The 22,365-nt window shown below is 33.7% G+C and overlaps 1 protein-coding gene across 1 annotated transcript; it reads left to right on the top strand.

Annotated features, from left to right (window-relative positions):
• Nucleotides 1–1,860: 1,860 nt before the first annotated feature.
• Gip (hydroxypyruvate isomerase-like protein Gip) lies at nucleotides 1,861–8,225 on the top strand. The gene is made up of 2 exons (XM_075377005.1): nucleotides 1,861–1,997; nucleotides 7,202–8,225. The coding sequence occupies exon 2, from the start codon at nucleotides 7,235–7,237 to the stop codon at nucleotides 8,030–8,032; it is 798 nt and encodes a 265-aa protein (XP_075233120.1). The 5' UTR covers nucleotides 1,861–1,997; nucleotides 7,202–7,234; the 3' UTR covers nucleotides 8,033–8,225.
• The last annotated feature ends 14,140 nt before the right edge of the window (nucleotides 8,226–22,365 follow it).

Below are 22,365 nucleotides of genomic sequence, written 5' to 3'. Positions count from 1 at the left end.
TTTATGAGAAGTTGTTGTTTAGCACGTACATTAGTCAAATAGCGGGGGACGCTCTTTCTGTGATGCATAAGCTTAGGATGATTGCTCGGAAGGATTACGGACTGTCGGGCCATCACTTGTACATGTCTTACAGAGGTGTCTTTGAAAGTATGACCCTTTACTGTGGCGTCCGTTTGAGCGCATAGGTTGTATATGAATAGAGAGCACTTGATCAACATTTAAGGAGTGCCCAGCTCAGAGCCTTAATCGTATGAACTGATGTTTTTAAAACAACCTCCTACGAGGCTACCACCGTATTGGAAAAGGCTTTCCCAATCGATTTAGTGGTGAAAGTTTGGGCGGCCATGGGGAAAATACTTTGAGGCCAAAGTATTTGGGATGCGGTTTGGAGCCGGCCCTGCAGGGCCACCATTCCGGGATCAGCATTCCATTCCAGAATGGTGATCGGCGGAATGCACCGTTTCTAAATTTCGAATAGTTGCTTGTTTTTAAGGACAACGGGAGCCCAAGTGCTCTCCAACCACGTGAATTTGAACCAAGATTTATTTCGGTTCCACCTGGCAGCTCATGAGCTGTGCGTCTGGGGGGAGTCCAGTCAAACGAACACCTGATGTTTGACTACCCTGCTCTTGGAGGAGGCCCGAGACACCCTGGAACTTAGAGGTCAAGGGGAAAATTGGCCACTCGTAAGTGGCGAGTCAATGTGGCGTGCGCCACATTGCTGGACTGTGTGGGCGTTCCTTTATGACGTTGCTTTCTTCAACCAGCATCAGTAGTTTAAGTGATATAAGACTCCTATCCCTTTCTGTAGGAAGCTACCTTCAAGAAATGGCTGACTATCGGTCAAATATTGCTCCAAGCGCTATAAAATCGTGGACAAGAGCTTACTGGCATTCAGCGAACTAGGCGTGGCAGAAAATTGCTGTCCTTGACGAAATAAATTTTAATTTATTGACAAGTCATATATTTTAGTATATAGACGGGGTGCGCTTATCCATTTTCGTAGTGTATAACAAGTGAGCGGTGGGACACGCAAGCGGATGGTGTAGGGCACCATGCTTATTCCGCTCACGCAGTTAGGTAATCTCTAGGAGCTAATTAGGATATTGCTCTTTAAACCGTTTCGAGGTACAGTAGCCGTTTGTGGTACGGACATTCGGTCTTATGCTTTAGTGAGACCGAATGGGGTGGTGGTGGGAGAAATACCAGACAAACCAAAAACGTATCGTAGACTAATAAGAGTAATTCAGTATTTAAATACGAAAAGTGCATTTGTATTACATTTTAATTGACATTTTTCAAGCATACTGAACAATTATTATTATGAAACCGCCTTACGTGATTAATTCAGCCTTGTAAAATATTATTGTGTTTGTCGTAACGGAAAAGAGATAGATAAGGTTAACTGCGCAAGAATTTTATTCCGTCATTTAATTGCCTTGTAAGAGTTAATAGTGGTGGGATAAACGATTCAATTCTCAGAAAGGATTCGTAAAAAATTATCGTTCGTCCGATTCAACGACTCTTCTCCTTGCCATCACTACCAGTAATGTAAACTCTAATGCGCATGCTCTCTTTCTCTTCTTCACCCATGTTTGGCGGTTAACTCTCTTCATATTCCTTTTCGACTCACACCTACTAAATGTCTTCAATTCTTCTCTTTTCAACTTTTATTCGACTCCTTAAGGATGATTGCTATGAATCGAATCGTGACTGATTTCCTATCGCCTAATCAATTCATTGTTGAGAATCGTAAATCATTGTTGAGAACCGATTCATCATACAGAATCGGTTTCTCCCGCAAACCTATTCTCGATTCTTTCGTTCATTATTAGTAATCGGATCGAATGAACGGCTCGTTCACGATTCTTCAATTACTAGGAGTTACGTGTAATTTTTTGTAGTATTGTGTGGGTTATCGAGAACCATATTTAATTAGTAAAATCCAGATTATATAACTTTTTCGTATTTTCATAAAGATTTACTATTAACATTGGGTACGTATCTGCTTATTAAATTATTGTAACATTTTATGTAATAATTTTAATTACTGGTATGTAACTAACCTCAATGGTGTTCAGCTGTTTTGACATTTTCCATAGCAAGTGTATTATTTAAGGAATGCCGATGTTTGATATTCAACTTTGATGGTCTTATTCTTTTATTGCGTAATTTTAATTATTTCAAAAAATAATTGGAAGGTTTTTCTTTTGCTGCTTTTTTTTAATGGAAAATTATTCATGGTTACAATCATTAACAACAAAAAAATGTAAATGTGTTGACTCGTTGGTTGTATTGATAATAAATCGCTTGATTTTTCATCCATGTTCATTTCCATTTCCTTGTATTCCTACTTTTTTTTTTTTTTTGTCTTCAGTCATTTGACTGGTTTGATGCAGCTCTCCAAGATTCCCTATCTAGTGCTAGTCGTTTCATTTCAGTATACCCTCTACATCCTACATCCCTAAAAATTTGTTTTACATATTCCAAACGTGGCCTGCCTACACAATTTTTCCCTTCTACCTGTCCTTCCAAAATTAAAGCGACTATTCCAGGATGCCTTAGTATGTGGCCTATAAGTCTGTCTCTTCTTTTAACTATATTTTTCCAAATGCTTCTTTCTTCATCTATTTGCCGCAATACCTCCTCATTTGTCACTTTATCCACCCATCTGATTTTTAACATTCTCCTATAGCACCAAATTTCAAAAGCTTCTAACCTTTTCTTCTCAGATACTCCGATTGTCCAAGTTTCACTTCCATATAAAGCGACACTCCAAACATACACTTTCAAAAATCTTTTCCTGACATTTAAATTAATTTTTGATGTAAACAACTTATATTTCTTACTGAAGGCTCGTTTAGCTTGTGCTATTCGGCATTTTATATCGCTCCTGCTTCGTCCATCTTTAGTAATTCTACTTCCCAAATAACAAAATTCTTCTACCTCCATAATCTTTTCTCCTCCTATTTTCATATTCAGTGGTCCATCTTTGTTATTTCTACTACATTTCATTACTTTTGTTTTGTTCTTGTTTATTTTCATGCGATAGTTCTTGCGTAGGACTTCATCTATGCCGTTCATTGTTTCTTCTAAATCCTTTTTATTCTCGGCTAGAATTACTATATCATCAGCAAATCGTAGCATCTTTATCTTTTCACCTTGTACTGTTACTCCGAATCTAAATTGTTCTTTAACATCATTAACTGCTAGTTCCATGTAAAGATTAAAAAGTAACGGAGATAGAGAACATCCTTGTCGGACTCCCTTTCTTATTATGGCTTCTTTCTTATGTTCTTCAATTACTACTGTTGCTGTTTGGTTCCTGTACATGTTAGCAATTGTTCTTCTATCTCTGTATTTGAACCCTAATTTTTTTAAAATGCTGAACATTTTATTCCAGTCTACGTTATCGAATGCCTTTTCTAGGTCTATAAACGCCAAGTATGTTGGTTTGTTTTTCTTTAATCTTCCTTCTACTATTAATCTGAGGCCTAAAATTGCTTCCCTTGTCCCTATACTTTTCCTGAAACCAAATTGGTCTTCTCCTAACACTTCCTCCACTCTCCTCTCAATTCTTCTGTATAGAATTCTAGTTAAGATTTTTGATGCATGACTAGTTAAACTATTCCTACTGTAAAATATTTAAGATCTAATAGCACTCATTCCTGTTTAAATCGTCCATAATCTCGATACTTTTCTATCCTCTTTTTCACTTCTTACGTATTCTAGCTACTGTTTTAATCCTTCGCTTCACGATATGCCCCAGCCAATTAACTTTTCAGTTGTATTATTCTGAAAAGCTTCTGTTCTTGTTAATATTATTTTTTCACTTTGTCATTTAACATTAATCCAATCTCCTACATAACGATATTTGAATTGCCTGTAGACTTCTGTTTTTTTATTTTTAGTTCTCATGAAATGTACTAAAGGTACAACACTTCAGAAGTTGCTTCTTCAGTTCTGTAACTGCAGCTAACTACATAATAACTGTTTTTTCTGTTAAATGGCGTAGCCATTGTTATTCTTGTTTTTTACATTTTTAATTTAGTAACTTCTGTTAACGTGGTAGTGCTTTACTTTGTACATTTACTTGTTAACTTCTGTCTATTTTACTTACTCAGTTCTTACTTATTTTGTGCAGAAATTCATTGGCTTACTGTTTTTTGTCTTCACTTTTTTAGTTTTACCAACATTCATTTTCATTCCATATTCTATCATATGTTGTCTAATTTGGGAATCATCTGTTAAATATCTCATGCTTGCCCTCATAAAAAACTAGTCATCTGTAAATCTAAGTTTATTCTACTTTATCTGACACTGATTCTTCATATTCTAGTAGAGCATTTTTTATCTTATCTAACAAGTATGGTGATAGGCAGTACCCTTTCTTTACTACTTTCCTATATCAAACCACTCGGTGTAAACATCACTTTATTTTCATAGCTGTTTATCTTTCAATTCTACTCTTTGGATTTATATTAGTTTATACTATTTTACTCAGTCAAATGCTTTCTTTACAACTATAAAATATGCACTTATTCATATATATTTATTGTTTTAAAAGCAATTCTTTTAATAACCATACTCCTGTGTATCAATACAAATTAATTTATATTTAATAGATCAAGCCTACTTACAGAATAATTGAAATAGGATGACCTTATATCATTACACAAACAGAAGCACTTTTGCGAACTTGATTCGCATCAGCTGCATACATTTGTATATATATTGCAAAAACATCATAAACTTGCAAACCGTGATAACATACCACTTATTCACTTATAATTTTTTGTTAAAAATATTTTTAACCGATTAAATTTTATTAAAAGTCTTTAAATTAAATTTGACTTATCAAACTTTAAAATCTTATATAAAAAAAATTAAAATTTTTATGTAAATTAAACATTTAAAATTTCTTTTTTAAATCATGATCAAAACAAGAGATATGATATGTTATAAAGATTGATCCATTAACTTAAAATTAAAATGTAAAAATATAATTAAAACAAAGATGAAAATTAAAATTTTTTAAATAAAAACAAAAACTTAAGCAAAGCAAATTCATGTGCCAGCCATTTCACTGAATTTACTCATTAAACTCTACTTTTTAAACCCTTTTTGTATAAAAATTTAAAGTATGATAAGTTATATTTATTTTGTAGATTTTTAATATAATTTAATCTGTTAAAAATATTTTTAACATAAAATTATAAGTGAATAAGTGGTATGATATCATGGTTTGCAAGTCTATGATGTTTTTTATAATAAATATATATATAAATGTATGCAGCTAATGATACAAATCAAGTTCGCGAAAGCACTTCTTTTGTGTGTTGAAATAAGGTAAGTCATCCTATTTCTATTATTCTGTACCTAGGGTTGATCTATTAAATATAAATTAATATATATATCTATATCTCATTAATTGTTCTTATTACACCAGTTGCATCTCTTGTTTCCCTTCTCTTCCTAACTGTATGTTGTTTTTCTAAAATGATTCTATAACAATTGTTTGTACATCTTTTGCATTCTTCATATCTTTTCTTGCTTACTTAAGATTTTAGGATTGCTGCTCATACTTCTTCTTGATCCGTTTAAATTTGTTCTTATATAGAAAGGTCATTCTGCTTTCTGACGGGTAGGTATAGCGTTTCATATTTTAAGCACACCTTTCTCCTTGCAAAGTAGATCTTGGTTACTATCATTACAGCAACATAATTTAAGATGACTGGAGTTCACGAAAAGAACTTTCCATCTTTACTTTCATGTTATGAGAAATCACTCCTTGTGAAAATCTTAGGGTATATTTTTTGACAAAATATGGCAAATAAATTTTTTTTTCAGTTCAGCTAAATGAATTCTGCTGTTCACAGAATTGACTGTAATTGTGCTGTATTTGTTAATCACCTTTAAGATGGAACAATGAGCTTTTCCCGATACTGTAGCAAAATACTTTATGAATATATATGTTTTTGCATATTCAGCTCGTACTTAACTTCAAAATCAATTAATCGATTTGAGAATTTATATGCAACCATTTTTTAAATCCACACATTATACTCTATATGTTTACGCATAAAAAATATATTATAAAACTACTACAATGCAGTACTATTATTTTGAAGTGTTATTATTCTTTTCAAAAGGATTTTTATTGAAACAGCTTGTTCATTGTCATTTTGTGGAAATGTTGTCTCATAATACCACCTTTGAAGTTACTGTTTAAAACTCTTCAGATGAACCGATATTTGAAAGAAAACAGTTATGGGTAGTTAGTAATTGAATATCAAGGTTAGCGTAAAAAAATTTGGACCCGAGGGAAATGTCTAAAATAGAAGCCTGTAGCTACATCCAAATAGCATTAGAATATTCATTTTATTCATGTACGGGCTGAAGATCATATTTTGTTGGATTCTGTAGTGTAATTAATTGTCTCTATTAATGGAATGTGCATGTGCCTGTTTATTAGGATAAATTAGGAAGTCCAATTTTATCTGTTATGCATTCCAGATCTAGGTTGGGCTTTTTATATTGTTATTCATAAGAAGACATTGTTTTCAGACAGCTCCATCAGTAAAGTCCACTCCCCTAAGCGTAAAAATACTTAAGACCCTGTAACTGAAACATATCCCCTTAACACTGATCCAGTGGGTATCTGTTTGTCCTCAGTCCCACCGGTGATGTGACCCTTCCTCACTATCGCTTACCCTTTAGCGATACTCGCTACTGACCGTAAGGGAAGAAAAAGACATTTTACTAATGGACCACAATATGAGCCAAACCGCTATAAAAAAATTGAGTGAAGAGCCATTTTCCTCATAGTTGTTTGGGTGATTGATTTATCTTTACCGAAGATGAGATGAGGATGTTACTATTCAATGATTTTTGCATGAAAATTGCTTTTCCTCCAGATATTAAAGGGTTTTCCGAGATCAGCTTCAGGCTACTTCAAGGAAAATACTTGAATATATCCAGTATTCTGTTTATGGTTGTGAACTATAATTGTTCATCTAGACCGGAAATTTTCAAAGTAGGATTTTTCTAATGTACATGTAATTAGGATTTTAAAGTTGTATAATTTTATTAATAATAATTTCAACGATAAAATATTCTATTTTTAAATGCATTTTATAATTTTAAAGTTACTTTCATTAAGCCTTATTTTCTATTGTTGTGTTTTTTGTTTTATTTTCAGGGTTTAAACAGATAAAGCAGAGGATAAAACAAAATGGTGTTGAAATTCGCTGCAAATTTATCGTTTCTTTTTCAAGAAATAACAACTTCAGTGATAGAAAAATACGCTTTGGCACAGCAAGCTGGTTTTAAAGCTGTAGAATCTGGAAACATATACGATTATAAAATAGATGAAGTAGTTGAAGCTAAAACCCGTGCGAATGTCGAACAAATTATGATAAATGTATTTTCTGGTGATAACAAAAAAGGTGAATTTGGTTTTGCTGCGATTCCCGGTAAAGAAGAAGAATTTAAAAAGAGTATCGATTTATCTATTAAATACGCTAAAGCACTGAAGTGCAAAAAAATTCATATTATGGCAGGGGTAGTCCATAACCCGACTGCAGAAAACGATGATACTTATGAGAAGAATTTAAGTATGGCCTCAAAACTATTGGAAGTCGAGGGAATAACCGGTTTAATCGAGCCTATCAATCCGTATTCATTACCCGGTTATTATCTTAATAATTATGAAAAATGTATAAATATTTTAAAGAAAATCGATAGCGACTCGCTAAAATTACAGTTGGATATTTTTCACTTACAACTTATAACGGGCAAGTTAACTATTAACATTAGAGAATTCATGCCGTATACGGGACATATACAAGTCGCACAAGTACCAAATAGAGATGAGCCAGATTCTCCTGGTGAAATAAATTATAATTATATTTTTAAAATTATAGAAGGCACCCCTTATGGTGTTAATGATTACATCGGGCTTGAATATAATACAAGAGATGACTCTATTAAAAATATAAATTGGGTACATGATTTTGGGTATAAGTTGTGAGGTCGATCGGTGATCGACTAAATGTGTAATTTGCATGATTTAAATTTAGGAAAAATATTGATCGGGTGCAATTTTTTTTCTTAAATTACATGTAATTATGTATAATTAAATACTGAATGTTTTACCTATTATATATAATATTATTTGTTCCTTCTAAAATAAAATTTTAATAAACCGTCTAATGAAACTCTGATTAAAAACTTGTCTTTCTTGTGTAATTATGGAGAGTACAATGTATTTGAAGAAAATTATATAATAATTAAGATAATATAATATAAAAATAATATTATAATAATCTTATATAATAAGATAATAATAATATAAATAAGATAATATAAAATTATAATATATCCGATTAAAAGTTCAGTGGAAAAAGGGATTTTCCATTAAATTAAGTGGGAATTTCAACCGTCTATTAGAAAAGAACTATCTTTCATACCGGCATATAACACTATACTTACATTGTCTTCTGTGAACAGCTGTGTTACCGTATATTACAGCGAAGTGATTACTCTTGTTGACAATTTACCAGTAATTTTAATAGAAATTCTTCCTTCCTTTATAACCAACCCTTTTTCCATCTGTGTTCTTGAACCTCATAGTCGTATAAAAATAATCTTGCCTCTTTACTCAAAGCTGAAGTGTATTCTTTTTAATTGAAATTGAGCGTTGACAAACTTAAGTATGCAAAAGCTCTTTTCTTAAATGATATTTTTTTTAATATAAACTAAGTTACTAAATATTGAAATTTCATTAACTTGTAACCCGATAAAAAAAGCGGGTACTTTTTTATGTAATTTACTTTATTGCTACAGGTCTGAAATTCTCAAGAATAATAAAAATAGTGAAGTTTAATAGGATATAAGATTTAATTTTTTTCTTTTGAGCGGTTTGTAAGCTGAATTGTTCAAAGACAATATTTTTATTTTGCGTCAAATACTATAACTACAAAAGTGTATTTAACGGTTATAAGTAAAAACCGTTTCGTACACTTTTAGTTTTGAAATTACATTAATATCATGTTACGCGTAGATTAATGATACTGTTATTTGAAATTTTATCTTTCGTTGTTTATATGTAACATCACGAATGACAAAGGTCAGCGTGGCTTGCGTATCGGTAAGGGAAGGGTTACAGATACAGCGATGTATATCGATGCTTTTTACGTTGACGTTAACATTTCAGCCGACTCGTGATCTGATGTTCAAACAAAAATAAGAGTTCTTTGATTTTTGTAATTACAGTTTACAAGTGAAAACTATAAAAACACAAGTTATTGTTTATCGTAGAGCTCTGAAATACAAGATTTAAAACTTTCATTTATGGAAAACAAGGGTTAGCGAATACTTAAATCTAGGCGTTTTATTTATCTACAAAGGAAAATTTTATAAACGTTGTTTCATATCAAAATCTGCACTTGCAAGTAATAAATCAAAAATGTACTTACAACCAAAATCAGATTCTCCGGATAATAAATTAATTAAATAATATTAAGAATTAATAAAATCCACCTTACCAGCATATTGAGATAACCTCCTGATATTACTTAAAAGCCATCGTAAGAGGTTAAAAAAAAATATTACATTAAAGTCAAAAATTAAAAAAATTATAGGCTAAGTAATGATAGTCCAGTCCTAACAGTATATTGAAGAAATATATATATATGTGTGTGTGTGTATAAAAGTTTGGTCATCCCTTGCTGTAAGGGTTGGTCATATCAAAAATTGTTTAAGATAAAAGTTTTAGGTAATGTTTAGAGGACTAATGACCACTTTAAACCGAGCGTTAAAGCGGTATGATTTTTTTTTTGTCTGAGCAGAGGTATGACATTTTTGTGTGTTTGAAATCCCATTTTTCCAACCCCTGGGACAACGGTTGGCGATATGATAAACTTTGCTTAGAAAGTTTTACACCCTTATCCAAAGAATAGTAGGAATTTTAAACGAATTTGATATTTTATGTAATAAGAAAGTTATAGCGATAATTGTTTTTTCGAAAAAGCCCCCCCCATTTCCACCACAACGGTCCGATTTTTCCCGTTACCGAACGCGACTGAGATTTTGGGTCGTTATATTTTACGCATCAATTTGAAAGCGATCGGGACAAAATTACAGCGGTTATCGTGTTCACAAGAAAGTGAAATATATATAAACTATTGAACCGACATGATGGTTTTGGGATCTGGAGGATGTGAAACGCAAAGATATGTTAAAATTTTCCGCAAGTCGAATTGTGGTACCCGTTACAATAGGTAGCTTTCTTATGAAATCTAATATTACATTAACCTTTAAAGCCTCAAGGTAACGATATATCGTACACGAGTCCCGATATATCGGCATGTAGTTTTTATGTTCGTATATTTCTTTACGTTACCGCTAGATCGCTCATATAGTATCTTTTCGTAAAGCTTACAATTCGTAGATATCGATAGTGTAGGTTGTTTTCATTTTACGATACGTATTTTATTTCAAAATTCTGATATCTCATGTAAACAGAAGTGTATTCCGTGCATTCACGGTTATGTTTTGGTTACTCCGTGCGTTTATAAGGGATTTTTTATAGGTATTATAATATTATTATACGAAATTAGAGTTTCAAATATAGTGTTAGTTGTATAAATATAAAAATAAATATTTTCAGAAATTTCTTTCTAACTTTAGATCGTTTGATATTTCCGGTAGAATGAAATATTTTTTTGCGTTTAATACAAATTTCGTCGACGAAAGGTAAAAATTTTACACGGTATTTACCGTTTATTATAAACGAAATAAGTAATGTTTTTATTTTAAACAAACCAAACGGGAACCGGACCGTCTGTTAATAGTGTAAGCAGGCTTCTGCGGTTTGGTGTAGTGTCTATGCCTTCTGTTCAGAAGTTCCCAAAATACAATATTTTGCCGTACGTTTCATTTATTTATAAAATAATGATTATTAGAAATCGCGTAAGAAAATAAATTCACTCTCCCGATGCCACACGTAAATAAAATATCGATCGTTTATTTATATCTATTTAATCGGTACTGGCTAATCCATCCAAAAATCGATAAAAAATGAGGTTAGATTTTTTTTACAAAAATTGGATGATTATAGTACATTGTTTTTTTCAGTAAACGTGGTTGTTACCATAGACATTTCTCGCATATTGTATACAGATAGGGTTACGTGAGTCTTTACGAAATTTGACTCGTTCGCGTACCTTCTTTTATATATGTACATCCGTGAAAGTAAATAAAATTTGAAATCTGTAAATAAATAATTTTTTTATTCCGATCGGTATATAATAATAAATTATGAAGATCAAGTGTTTAAATCGCAAAAAATAATTAAAAAGATATAATTAGAGTTTGTATAAATATTTTAAATGTAATCCGTGGAATAAAGGAAAATAAATACATTTAAAAACTCGGATGTGGACACTTGATTTCCTTGTACGCCTATTAAATTACATTTACACATTTTTTTAAAATGAAAAGTACATAAAATTTTATTTCGTTATATAAACTTCTGATATTTTTTTTGTTATTGAATTATTCATCGTAAATGTTTTTTTTACAACGAGAGGTTAATAATTAATTATTAATAAATCGATATATTTAAATTAAAAAAAAGTTAAAAAAAGGAGATGAAATCCGATTCGAACCGATGTGCCTTCCCCTGTAAGACCAAATATTTTAAATAAAATTTTATTTTGCTATAATTCTGGAACCGATGAAAATAAATACCGCTTATGGATATATCGTTGAATATATATCGATGAGGGCTTATTACTGCGGTTAAGAAAAAATCCAATTTTTTTTTTGATTTTGGGCTTTTTTGGACGCATTTGGTTCAGTCGATTGCAATCAAAAGCGGAGGTGCACAACTACATGTTACAACAATCCTAAATCCAAAATTTCAAAATCCTACGGCTAATCGTTTTTGATTTATGCGAGATACATACATACGTACGTACGTACGTACGTACATACATACATAAATACTTACAAACTCGGCAAAATGAATTCAGGGATGGTCAAAACGGATATTTCCACTGAAATTTTTCGCGATCACAATGCTTCGTACAAGTAAATAAAAAGAAAATATATGTATGCGATAACGGGAAAATATATAGGACGACAAAAGAAAAATCTAAAATACTGGTATTTTTTTATTTTTGTCCCTTAAAGAAACATTTTTTTTTTAAATTTAACCGAAAATATAGGTTTAGATAAATCGTAAACGATCTGCAAAAAATAAATTTTTATTGTTAAGCTCCCGAGTCCAAAAAATTTATTTTCTTCAAGCTGACGTATGTTCGTCTGTATTTGGTCTTACAATTCTAGACCCCGTTGACAAACTACTTTCAGGGGAAAGAATGTATTAAATTTTTTAAAAAATTGGAAAAAGGGGTGGGGGTATTTTGGCCGAAATAAAATTTCAGGTCTTTATTGGGGCGTGTTAGTAAAAAGATTTCTTCTTACAAAAGTCGAAGTTATTTTTATCCGGTTCGCAGATCGAAAAAAAGTTTATTTAATATACACCTTTTCTGTAAAAATTGACTATTTGTTTTACTCAGCTGTATCTTGGTTCAGAAAAGGAGTTACATCAATAAGCCTTTAAACCGCTATAAATTTTTCGTCCGTCCTACTCCGATTGTCTGCGATAACAAAAGGTATTTTTTTAATTTAAATCCATCTCGAAGGTTACCCGTTGCATTTAGAATGTAGAAATCCTAATTATTTGGTAGCCCTTACTCTTTACATTAAAAAAAAAAAAAAATTCACTGCCTTCCTAGAAAAAGTTTATTTGTAATCAGCTGTATCCCCCGATCAGTGTATTATACGGTTTCTGTTTGGACGCGGCGCCTTTATCGCGTACAAAAAGTTTTTTATTATGGACACGGTGGTTAGATCGACCAAACTTGGTTTGACTAATTCCGGCTTATTATCGCCGAAGTGCAGGGCCATTGATGATGTGTGCCGCGTCTTATACGGCTGCCCCAGGTACGAAGTTGACCGTACTGATTCTGATTTTGATCTGCAAGTCGATCGGAAAGCCGAAAGGGATTGGAACCGCTGGCTTTTCTCGGTTTGTTAGCCGTGTGTCGGGTGGCTGAGGCTATTATGTATACGTAAATAATGTAGTAACCCGGGTGATTATTTCGCCAAAATAGGCGTTTTGGCATCGAGCCCCGGTTAGCTGAGATATTCGCTGTTAGGATGTGAACGGATGTATTGATAACTCTGCGGTGCGGAAGGGTCCTCGCTCTCGAAAGCGGATCGGACCAGAGAGAGATAGAGTGTTTTCGTTGCAAGTTTATCGCATTTATGAATCTTTTTCTTGATTTTCGAGTAAGTAATGAAATTTGAATAAATCGAATTAAAGGAAATTCGATATCGAAATTATCGTATCGCGATCGACAAATGTTTTGTCGGTACGAGAATAGTATTTTTAGTGTTTGAAAGACTCGGTGAAATAACGATCAGAATATATTGAAGTTAGATGCGGGAATAGTTTGTGAAACCTTCGGTGTTACAGGAAGACGTGGGGATCGCGCTTCTGTGAATCGGTTAATTTGATAGTTGAGGGTTGTAAGTTACGCTAACCGGTCGTGGTTGGAAGAAGGCGACGGTAACTGATGGAAATGTCTGCCGAGGCATCCTGTCAGGGGCGAAAACGACGAATGCGATGTGTTGTCAGGTGTAGAGGGTTTGAAAGACATCTTGTAAAGCCCAGCAGTACTGGGAACGGAAGGGTTGGTGCGGGTAGCCGGGTATCTTAACGCGCGTAATACTCGCTACTGTAAATGTTTGCACTCGAATATTAAAAGTAAAAGAAAGTAATAAATAATAATGCAACGTACCGTAAGTAATACGAGGGATTTATTTTATTATCGTAAAAGGACAGTTTTATTTTTATAAAGTATTAAATAACATTATTTATATTTACGTTATTGTATTTTACCTTACAGTCTAACGCAAAGTTACTTATATCTGCCTGTTTTTAAGTTTATTTACTTTATCGACCGCAATTCTTAACGTGTTATAGTTCCACTGAATCGCTTAGAGAGTGATCGTCCGTATTTTCTAAAGAATATGAAACATCGACAAAAAATTTCTTAAAATGAATATAGCATTAACAAACTTTCAGTACGGTTTTAGGCAAAAATTGTCTACCGAAACAGCAATCGCTCGGTTTTTGGAAAATATTTTAAATCGTGTATATAACAAACGGTTACATTTTCAATTTTGGTAACGCATTCGATATAGTCGCACGTCTTTAAACGATGAAATGTGTCTATGATATCAGAGGAACCGCTTACAATCTGTTAAAGTAATACCTTACCGGTAGTAAACGAGTAGTTGAAATTTCAACTTTTTATAGGAACTCGCGTGTAAAATTTGGATCCTCCCTTCAAGTTGTAGAACGCTAGTGTTTTACGAAAGCGTTTCTCTGTCCTTTGCTTTTATATTAATGATCCGTCTCGAAATGGTAAGCCGTTCATCGTAACCGTTTTCGCATACGACACCTTGTATCTAGCGTCTATCTGAAGTTAATTATTTAAAAAGGATTGAAAATACTACTACGGCAGTTCAAAAAATCGATTGTAACCGTCTAACTTTAATATAATAAATTTATTTTTGTTAGATACTTGCCCTCGAAAACGTTGTTTTCTTTTAATGTTTTACGTAATATAGAACCGAAACTTAAGAAATTTGGTATTACAGATTTAGAATGACCGATGTTTTGAAAAATTTACAAAATTATTTATCGTTTAAAGGTCAGGTAAAAAAAAAAAAACGCGACATCGCATGTGTAATGTATTTTTTTTATTAGAAGAAACATACTGAGAGAAACAAAGGAAGCGGTTTTAAATGGCTATTCGATGAAAGTTTTGTGTAATACGTATGCGTAATTTATTTCTGATGATAATTACTAATAGCCGTTCAATATTCGATAAAATGTTAGCGTGACTACCTATAATTGCAGATCTACGTTACGATAACGATTCCGTGAATCCGAAATTAAATAAACGAGTTGCTTTGACGGTATACGCGTTTGTAAGTTGTGATTCTACTGAAACGGTTTTATTCATGTCGCACATTTTTTTATACAGGTTTGGATTTATTATGTATTTTTGTTTGTACTGTATAGCGTATTTTTTGAATAGATTTTGTTTTATTATTGTAGACAGGATGAGAAACGTACAGGTTATATCGAAAGAGATTTACCCGTACCTGAAAACTCATTGTAGAACGGCGACAAAACTTAAACAAAACTTAGCTAGCGTGAAAATTAAAATAAGATCGATTACACAAAATTACTAATTTTTACAATTACGACAAACCGAACCGAATCTAATACGTTTTGTTTTTGTTTTTTTTTTTACTTAAAATAATTGTTTCGAACAATTTTCCAATTGTAACAGTGTCGGGTATTTTTCAGTGCGGCTGATATCGATTACCGCCGGTAATCTTTGATCGGATATGTTTGAAGAATGTACCTCATTAAAATCGTGTACATTCCACACCTAAGATGAAAGCACGATGAGCTTGTTATTTAAACAAACCCGTTGACGTTCTGCTTGTACGCGATATATTTTCTAAATATTCGGGCCGGAATTTATTTTATATTCGTATAAAATAAATACTCGCATATATTTATATTTATACACTTGTATATTTATTTTTTATTCGGGCCGATTAAAGGCTCAGTCGGCATTATTAAAAAGAATCTCCCGATAAGGCCCCCAGACTTATCGCTTAAGATTGTCGTAGCCTGAGATTTTTTCTTCAAAACGTTTTTCAACCCCCTCCCTTTAAAATGTTGTCTCAACAATTACGTTTTTAATTCGGCACGAGCCGATCTCGGTAGCGGATCGTTACCGTTTCTGCTTTTCATCTGAAGCTTCTGAGCTCAAGTTCCGAGCTTTTTCATAGACTACTAACATTTGATTTCATTATCGTTCAGCGGCAGCTGTTACAGGGTTCCGGCCAGAATGTATAACAGTTAATCGCTATTGGCTTTTTCTGTTCTTCAACTCCAATTATAAAAACATTCACCGCATCTTTCCGTTGTTCCGAGGGAATAAATTGTAGATATTTAATTACGTTTAAAAAAAAAAATTATTTTACAGAGATAGAACTTAGAATCTCGGCCATTGAAGTAAAATGAATCGGATACAAACCGCTTTCACCGTCCTCAGGTAGCAGAAACGGTAATAGTTTTTAGCGACTTTTGGAAGAAAATTACGGTATTTACAGGTTATGGTATTACAGTCGCTTGGTGTGAGTTGGGGTAGGGGGGGGGGGTTGTTGGAAATGAATTCTCTTTACGTTTTGAAGTAAGAAGAGTACGAAATATCATTTACCTAAATCGGGCTTTCCATCGATTTGATTGGAATTTAAATACGCTCTAGTAGTGTATCTGAAGTTGCATATGTGAAAATTTGATAACTGTTGGTTAAGTCGTTCTTCAGTTACGCTTGATTTTTAAGGCTCAAATTTTGTAGCTCGAAAATCTCCAAAAATTACTAGATAATTTCATTGAAATTTATATATGCTGTTTTCATGTCAAGAACTGGAGTCGGTGTATCATTTAACCACAAAGAAAGAACTTTTGCTTCGCTTGCCGAGATGAAAGAAAACTAAACAAAAGGGTTTTAACCCTTTACCCTATGGTAAAAGCTTTTTTTAATCTTTAATACGAGTTAAAAAAATCTTTAATTTAATTGAAAAATTAAAACTAGAAGTAGTTAAAATCCAAACAATAATATAAGTAAATAAACAAAATAAGTACGAAATAAATTAGCCATATAAACGTTTACGAATTCGAGTACTTTTGTAAATGTTAAAACACACAGAAAGTAAAGTTTTTAAAAATATTAATACGAGACGAGTCCTGTAGAAGAAAATCTTTTAATTATTATTTCAAAAATTCTTTTTTAAGGTCGGGGAAGATGTTTTTGACAGTTAGGTAATTTATTAAAAATAACATAAGTATTTTAAGGCAAAAGTGAAATATTTAGTGCGAAGATCTGTTGTCCTAATTTTTTATGTACGGATTTCGTTATCTTTTAGGAATAATGTAACGGTTTTATGATCGTCTGATACGTCAATCGTATAATATTGTATTAATATAATGTAATAATATATAATATATTATATAATATCGTATAATATTATTTTTATATATCGTAAAATATTTATTATTACATTAAATATTAAATAACGATATGAAATAATTTTAAAACCGTTCGATCACAAGTTTAAGAAATTTATAAAACTCAGATTTTCGGGTAGAAGGTACTTTATGAAAAATATTTATTAAAACCTTTTGATCTTATTATTATTTTGTTAATAATGACGTTAACTATGTGACAAGCTAAAAAATTGTACGAGTAAATTTTCCTGTAGTCTAAAACCCTTCCGTCTACAAAGCACACTCTGGTGTGAATTATTAACAATTTAAGTATATAGTTTTCCTAATATTGCCGGATTTAACGATTTTATTTAAATAAATAATTCCCGACCATATGAACCCAAATCTCGACAAATACACTTGCAGAATTTTACGAATAAGATTTTCATAATGTCTGATTCAAAATGTCAAAAAATACGCGTACAGCGATATTTTTACTCTGCAAAAATTAAGTTAAGTACGTAAACATCTTCAAAATAATCGTATAATTGTTTCATAATTTTATTTTATTTTTTGTACAGGTTGTTAATTTCATTCGAGTATTTATGCGGAACGGGATTGGTTATAATATTTTATTTGGACAGAGTACGGTCGAATTACGCACAATTCTATCTAGATACAAATCGCTTCTACTGGTCATCCACGTTTCCAGCCGTATCGCTATGCGCTTCACATTTTTCAGCGTACAACAGTTCGATACCACGGTATATCTTGTCTTTGTGTTTAACACGTTTTAGAAAAGCCGTGTAAATCCACGATTGTCCGACCCACGGGTCGCGTTCAGCCGAAGCGGGCTATGAATTCAGCCCGACAAAAAATCGTTAACGTACAAACTTAATGAGATTGCGACTAAAAATAACATTAATACAAAAAATACAATTTTAACGCCCTATTAATCTACATAAGCGATATATCTTTAGCGATGAGAAATTCATAAAATCACTCTCAAATAATATTTTTGTTCAAAATTGCCGCCTCTGTGAGTAGTTACTTCTTGACGTAATAAATGGAGCGCTAGCGCTTCCTACTTTTACCTTGCGTAAAAGTTTTAAGAGTAGCGCTGCTAATTTGAAATTTTACGCTTTAGCGATAGACGAAAGTACTGACGCGCTAATTTAGCTCGAGTGGAAATTTTTTATTCGAGGTATCGATGACAAATAAAATGTCACTGAAAAAGAAGCTTCTTAGCGTCCTTAAAAGACAAATAAATCAAGAGGTTTATATGAAGCCGTAAAAGATACACTAAAGCGATTGTTTTTTGTCCGCTGCGAACATATCTGGAGTGATGCGCTCGGTAACCGGGTTAAAGAGACGAACTTGTAAAATGAATAGAAGACGATGCAATCGCCTCCCAAAACTTTACGTTTGATGGAGTATCACTGAAAGCTTTAAAGATGGATAGCATCATGCAGATTGTCATGAAGGCTAAAGGTTTGAATCGTCGCCGATTCCAGGAATTCCTTGAATTTATGGATGTTGACTACGGGGACATCATAAGAGGGTTAAGTCGGATTAAAAATGTTGAAAAGATTTTACGATTTAGGAGTGAAATCGAATCGTTATCGGTTTAAAAAATAAAATTTATGCCGGAATTTGATGAAAACCGGGTTGCATATGGAACTGAAATTACAACAAACTCGATTTCTTCTTTATTTTGCTCGATGAAATTTACTACAAGAATTCCAAGCTTGTGCGTAGGAATATGAAATGTAATTTTTGTAGCGTATGAAACATATCATGTCTGACCGGGATTCAAACCCGGGACTTTCGGATGAAAGGCCGAGACGCTACCGCTTCCGCCACGGAGGCCGGCAAACAGTTTTACGCATTTAGACGCGTTGGCTAAACACGAGCCTCTGAATAACGAAAAATATGCAGCCTTACTTTTCGATTTGAGAACGGGCTTCAAGATTTGCGACTCATTTTCAGTCGCTAAAAGGTTGGACACTCCTGATTTACACGGTGATAAGTAAACCGATAACTTAGATATAAATATTTTAGATTAATTACCGTTAGAATAAGCATTTTTTAGTTATAATTTATTGGAGGTCAATTACTGTTAATCTTTTTACCTTCCGGCAGTCACACCGTTTTATTTTATACAACAGTTTTAGAATTTTTTTAAAATCTTTAAATATAAAATGAAATACATCACAATGCCTTTGAAGTATTCGTTCATTCGTATTTGTCGAGTAATACGATACCGTAAAATGCAATTTCATCTTATTATTTGTTTGGATGTAGAAGTAACTGAAACGGTGTTCGACTGTTGTATAAAATACAACGCGCGACCGCCAATGTCATACTTCTGACTCGCTTCCGTTCGCTTTTTATTTTCATTCTTTCGTTAGTCTGTGCTTTTCGTTGTTACTTAAGTTTCTTTTTACGGCTAACATTACTCCAATTGCGTTTTTGATGGGATTAATATATCTTGCCCGAAGGTTAAACCGTAAAAGTTCTGAACCTGACATGACTGCAATTATTATAATTATTATTATTAAACGGTGATGTGAAAAAATACAATTTTAATTTAATTTTTTTCCTGGGCGCACAACGAATTATCGTCAACAGCGCCCCGACACGATATTTACGGAGTGAACAATTAAAAATTAAACAACAATAATATAAAAGCAAAGCGTAGATGAAAAACGAAAGCGTAGATTTTGTACGCTAAAAACGAATAAAATCACAGTAAAATACAATATTTAAAATATAACTTACGCCGAATGGCGTGAATAGACGAAAAAGATTATATGAATAATCAAATCTTTGAATCCAGATCCACGGCCTTAAGATATCGTAAGACATCCGATAACAAAGTTATATCGTTCCGTAAAATACTTCTGATGTTAGCCCCTAATTTAAATTTCCAACGCAATATCGTATAACAGACACAGTTCATCCTGACCCCGTAGGAGAAGGTAACGATTCCAGGCGCTAGATCACTGGGTTGGTGCCCAGGTGCTCACCAACCGTGCTAATTTAAACCAATATCTGTTTCGGTTTCGCCTGGTAGCTGATGAGCTGTGCATCTGCGGGAAGGTCCAGTCAAATGAACACCTGATGTTTGACCACCCTGCTCTTGGGGCGGCCAGAGAGCGGACCAACCTGGAACTTACAGGTCGAGGGGAAAATTGGCCGCTCACAAGCGGCGAGTCAATGTGGCGAGAGCCGCATTGTCGGACCGTCTGGGAGTTCCTTCATGCGGTTGCTATGTTCAATCAACTTCTGTAGTTTCCTTAAGGAAAAGACTTCTAACGCGCTGCTGTGGGAAGCTAACCTTGAGATATATGGCTGACCACCAGCCAATTAGGGCTCCAAGCGCTTTAATGTGGTGGACAGGTACTTGTTGGTATTCAGAGACCTAGGCGTGGCAGCGAATTGCTGTCTAGACGAAGTAAATTTTTATTTACGGATGTCATATATATTTTAGTTGTTGACGGGGTGCGCTTACCCTTTTTATCAAATATATGACTAGTGAGCGGATGGGATACGTAAGCAGGTGGTGTATAGCACGGCGCTTAGTTCGCTCACGAGGCTCAGCAGCCGTTTGCGGCACAGACATTCGTTCTTATGCTTTAGGGCGACCAAATGGAGTGGTGGTGAGAGAAATGCCAAGCAAACCAAATATACCGAAGACACGACTCATCGCTGCCCACTTGTAGACTTACCAGGTAGTAGTCTACAGGTAAACGTACCTGTAGCAAGAAGGATAAATTAATGACGGATTGCATTGAACGTTTTTAGAACGGTGCCCGTTCGGACGAATAAGCAACGCAGTCGTAATCCAAGCGGAAATGAATCAGAAGCGGAGAGGTAGAAGCGTAACATACATACTCGATCAGCTTTCCAACGAGTACTAGATAATACTCATACCATATCTAGCATTTTTAGACATTTTACCTTCAGCTCCTTTAAATATGTTATTCACGTTAGCAGTTGTTCAAATCACAATCCTAAAAATCTAATCGGTTGCATAGTTCAACCGATTAATTAATCGTGTAAAAACATTGAGGATCAAAACATTTTTATTAACCGGGAAAAGCGAATGCATTTCGTTTTCTCCGGGGAATCCAGTCCTTCTACACTACGATTCTAAACGGGTTATCGCTTTTGAATCAGCCTCTGGCAGTTTCCAAAGAACGCCTTTTGCATATCGAAAAATACGGCAACCAGGCGTTGACGAAATAGGAAGGCGTTTTGAAAAACAGATTACAGGGTAACTACATGATCGATGGACGATCTACCTTGGCGGAAATTGCATTGTTCAGAAGCAATTACGGCGTTTCTCTCTAGGTACCGCACCAGATGACGGTTCACCGTTTGTTCCATCGACTTACACAGGATACTGATCAAAGATATAAGTCGATAACTTGAGAGGCATGATTTATTTTTAAGTGCGGGAATCACCGATGCTTCTGACTAAGAATGTGGAAAAACCTAGTCAGAAAATATGTTATTGTAAATAGACAATAGATGTCGCAATGCAGTATCCGGGAGGTGAGAAAACAATCTGAACCTAACAATATGACGATGTAAGGGAAACTGATATAAACGTATTTCCAAACGTGTTCGTCACATCAATCGGCGTGGTGACGAGGATGGCGTTCCTTTCTAGTCCAACCGGCTGCGGATATTGTCCTGATCCACACATGGCGATGTTGTCCGAGAAATTGTATCCGCATAATTCAGCCACGACTCCCATTTAGAACAGCAAGCATCATCCTATTAAACATTTTAATCGAAGTACCGATCCAAATTCCGGCTGAAAGGACAGCGATTCCATCGAAACCTGGGGCTTTATTCCTGCCAGAACTGCAAATTATCTGGCGTACCTCTGCCTCTGTAATTTTCACAGATAAAATATCATACCAAAAAGCAGCAACTTTCTCTTGGACTCGCAAATTATACGAAATTTCAATAGCCCTCAACATCATCCAGCAACAAAGCGATCAACAGAATATTTAAAATCTCAGCTTTATTAGAAACAACACCCTGCTGGATCGAGAGAGCCGAAAAAAGAATATTTCTCTTCGCTTATGTCCTAGGACTCTATACACAACACCTCCAAGGATTCTTATTGACATGCTGTCTAACAAAAGAACGCCAAGAATCCCTTTTTGATGTTCTGGCCAAACTAAAATATTCACAAC

The sequence above is a fragment of the Lycorma delicatula genome, chromosome 10, assembly GCF_047948215.1.
Source record: "Lycorma delicatula isolate Av1 chromosome 10, ASM4794821v1, whole genome shotgun sequence".
NCBI lineage: Eukaryota > Metazoa > Arthropoda > Insecta > Hemiptera > Fulgoridae > Lycorma > Lycorma delicatula.
Note: the sequence above shows the minus strand (reverse complement) of the source record. Positions and strands in the feature narration are given on the sequence as shown.

Coding starts and splice junctions, on each gene's coding strand:
- Gip (XM_075377005.1), top strand. CDS start 7,235: ATGGTGTTGAAATTCGCTGCAAATTTATCGTTTCTTTTTCAAGAAATA.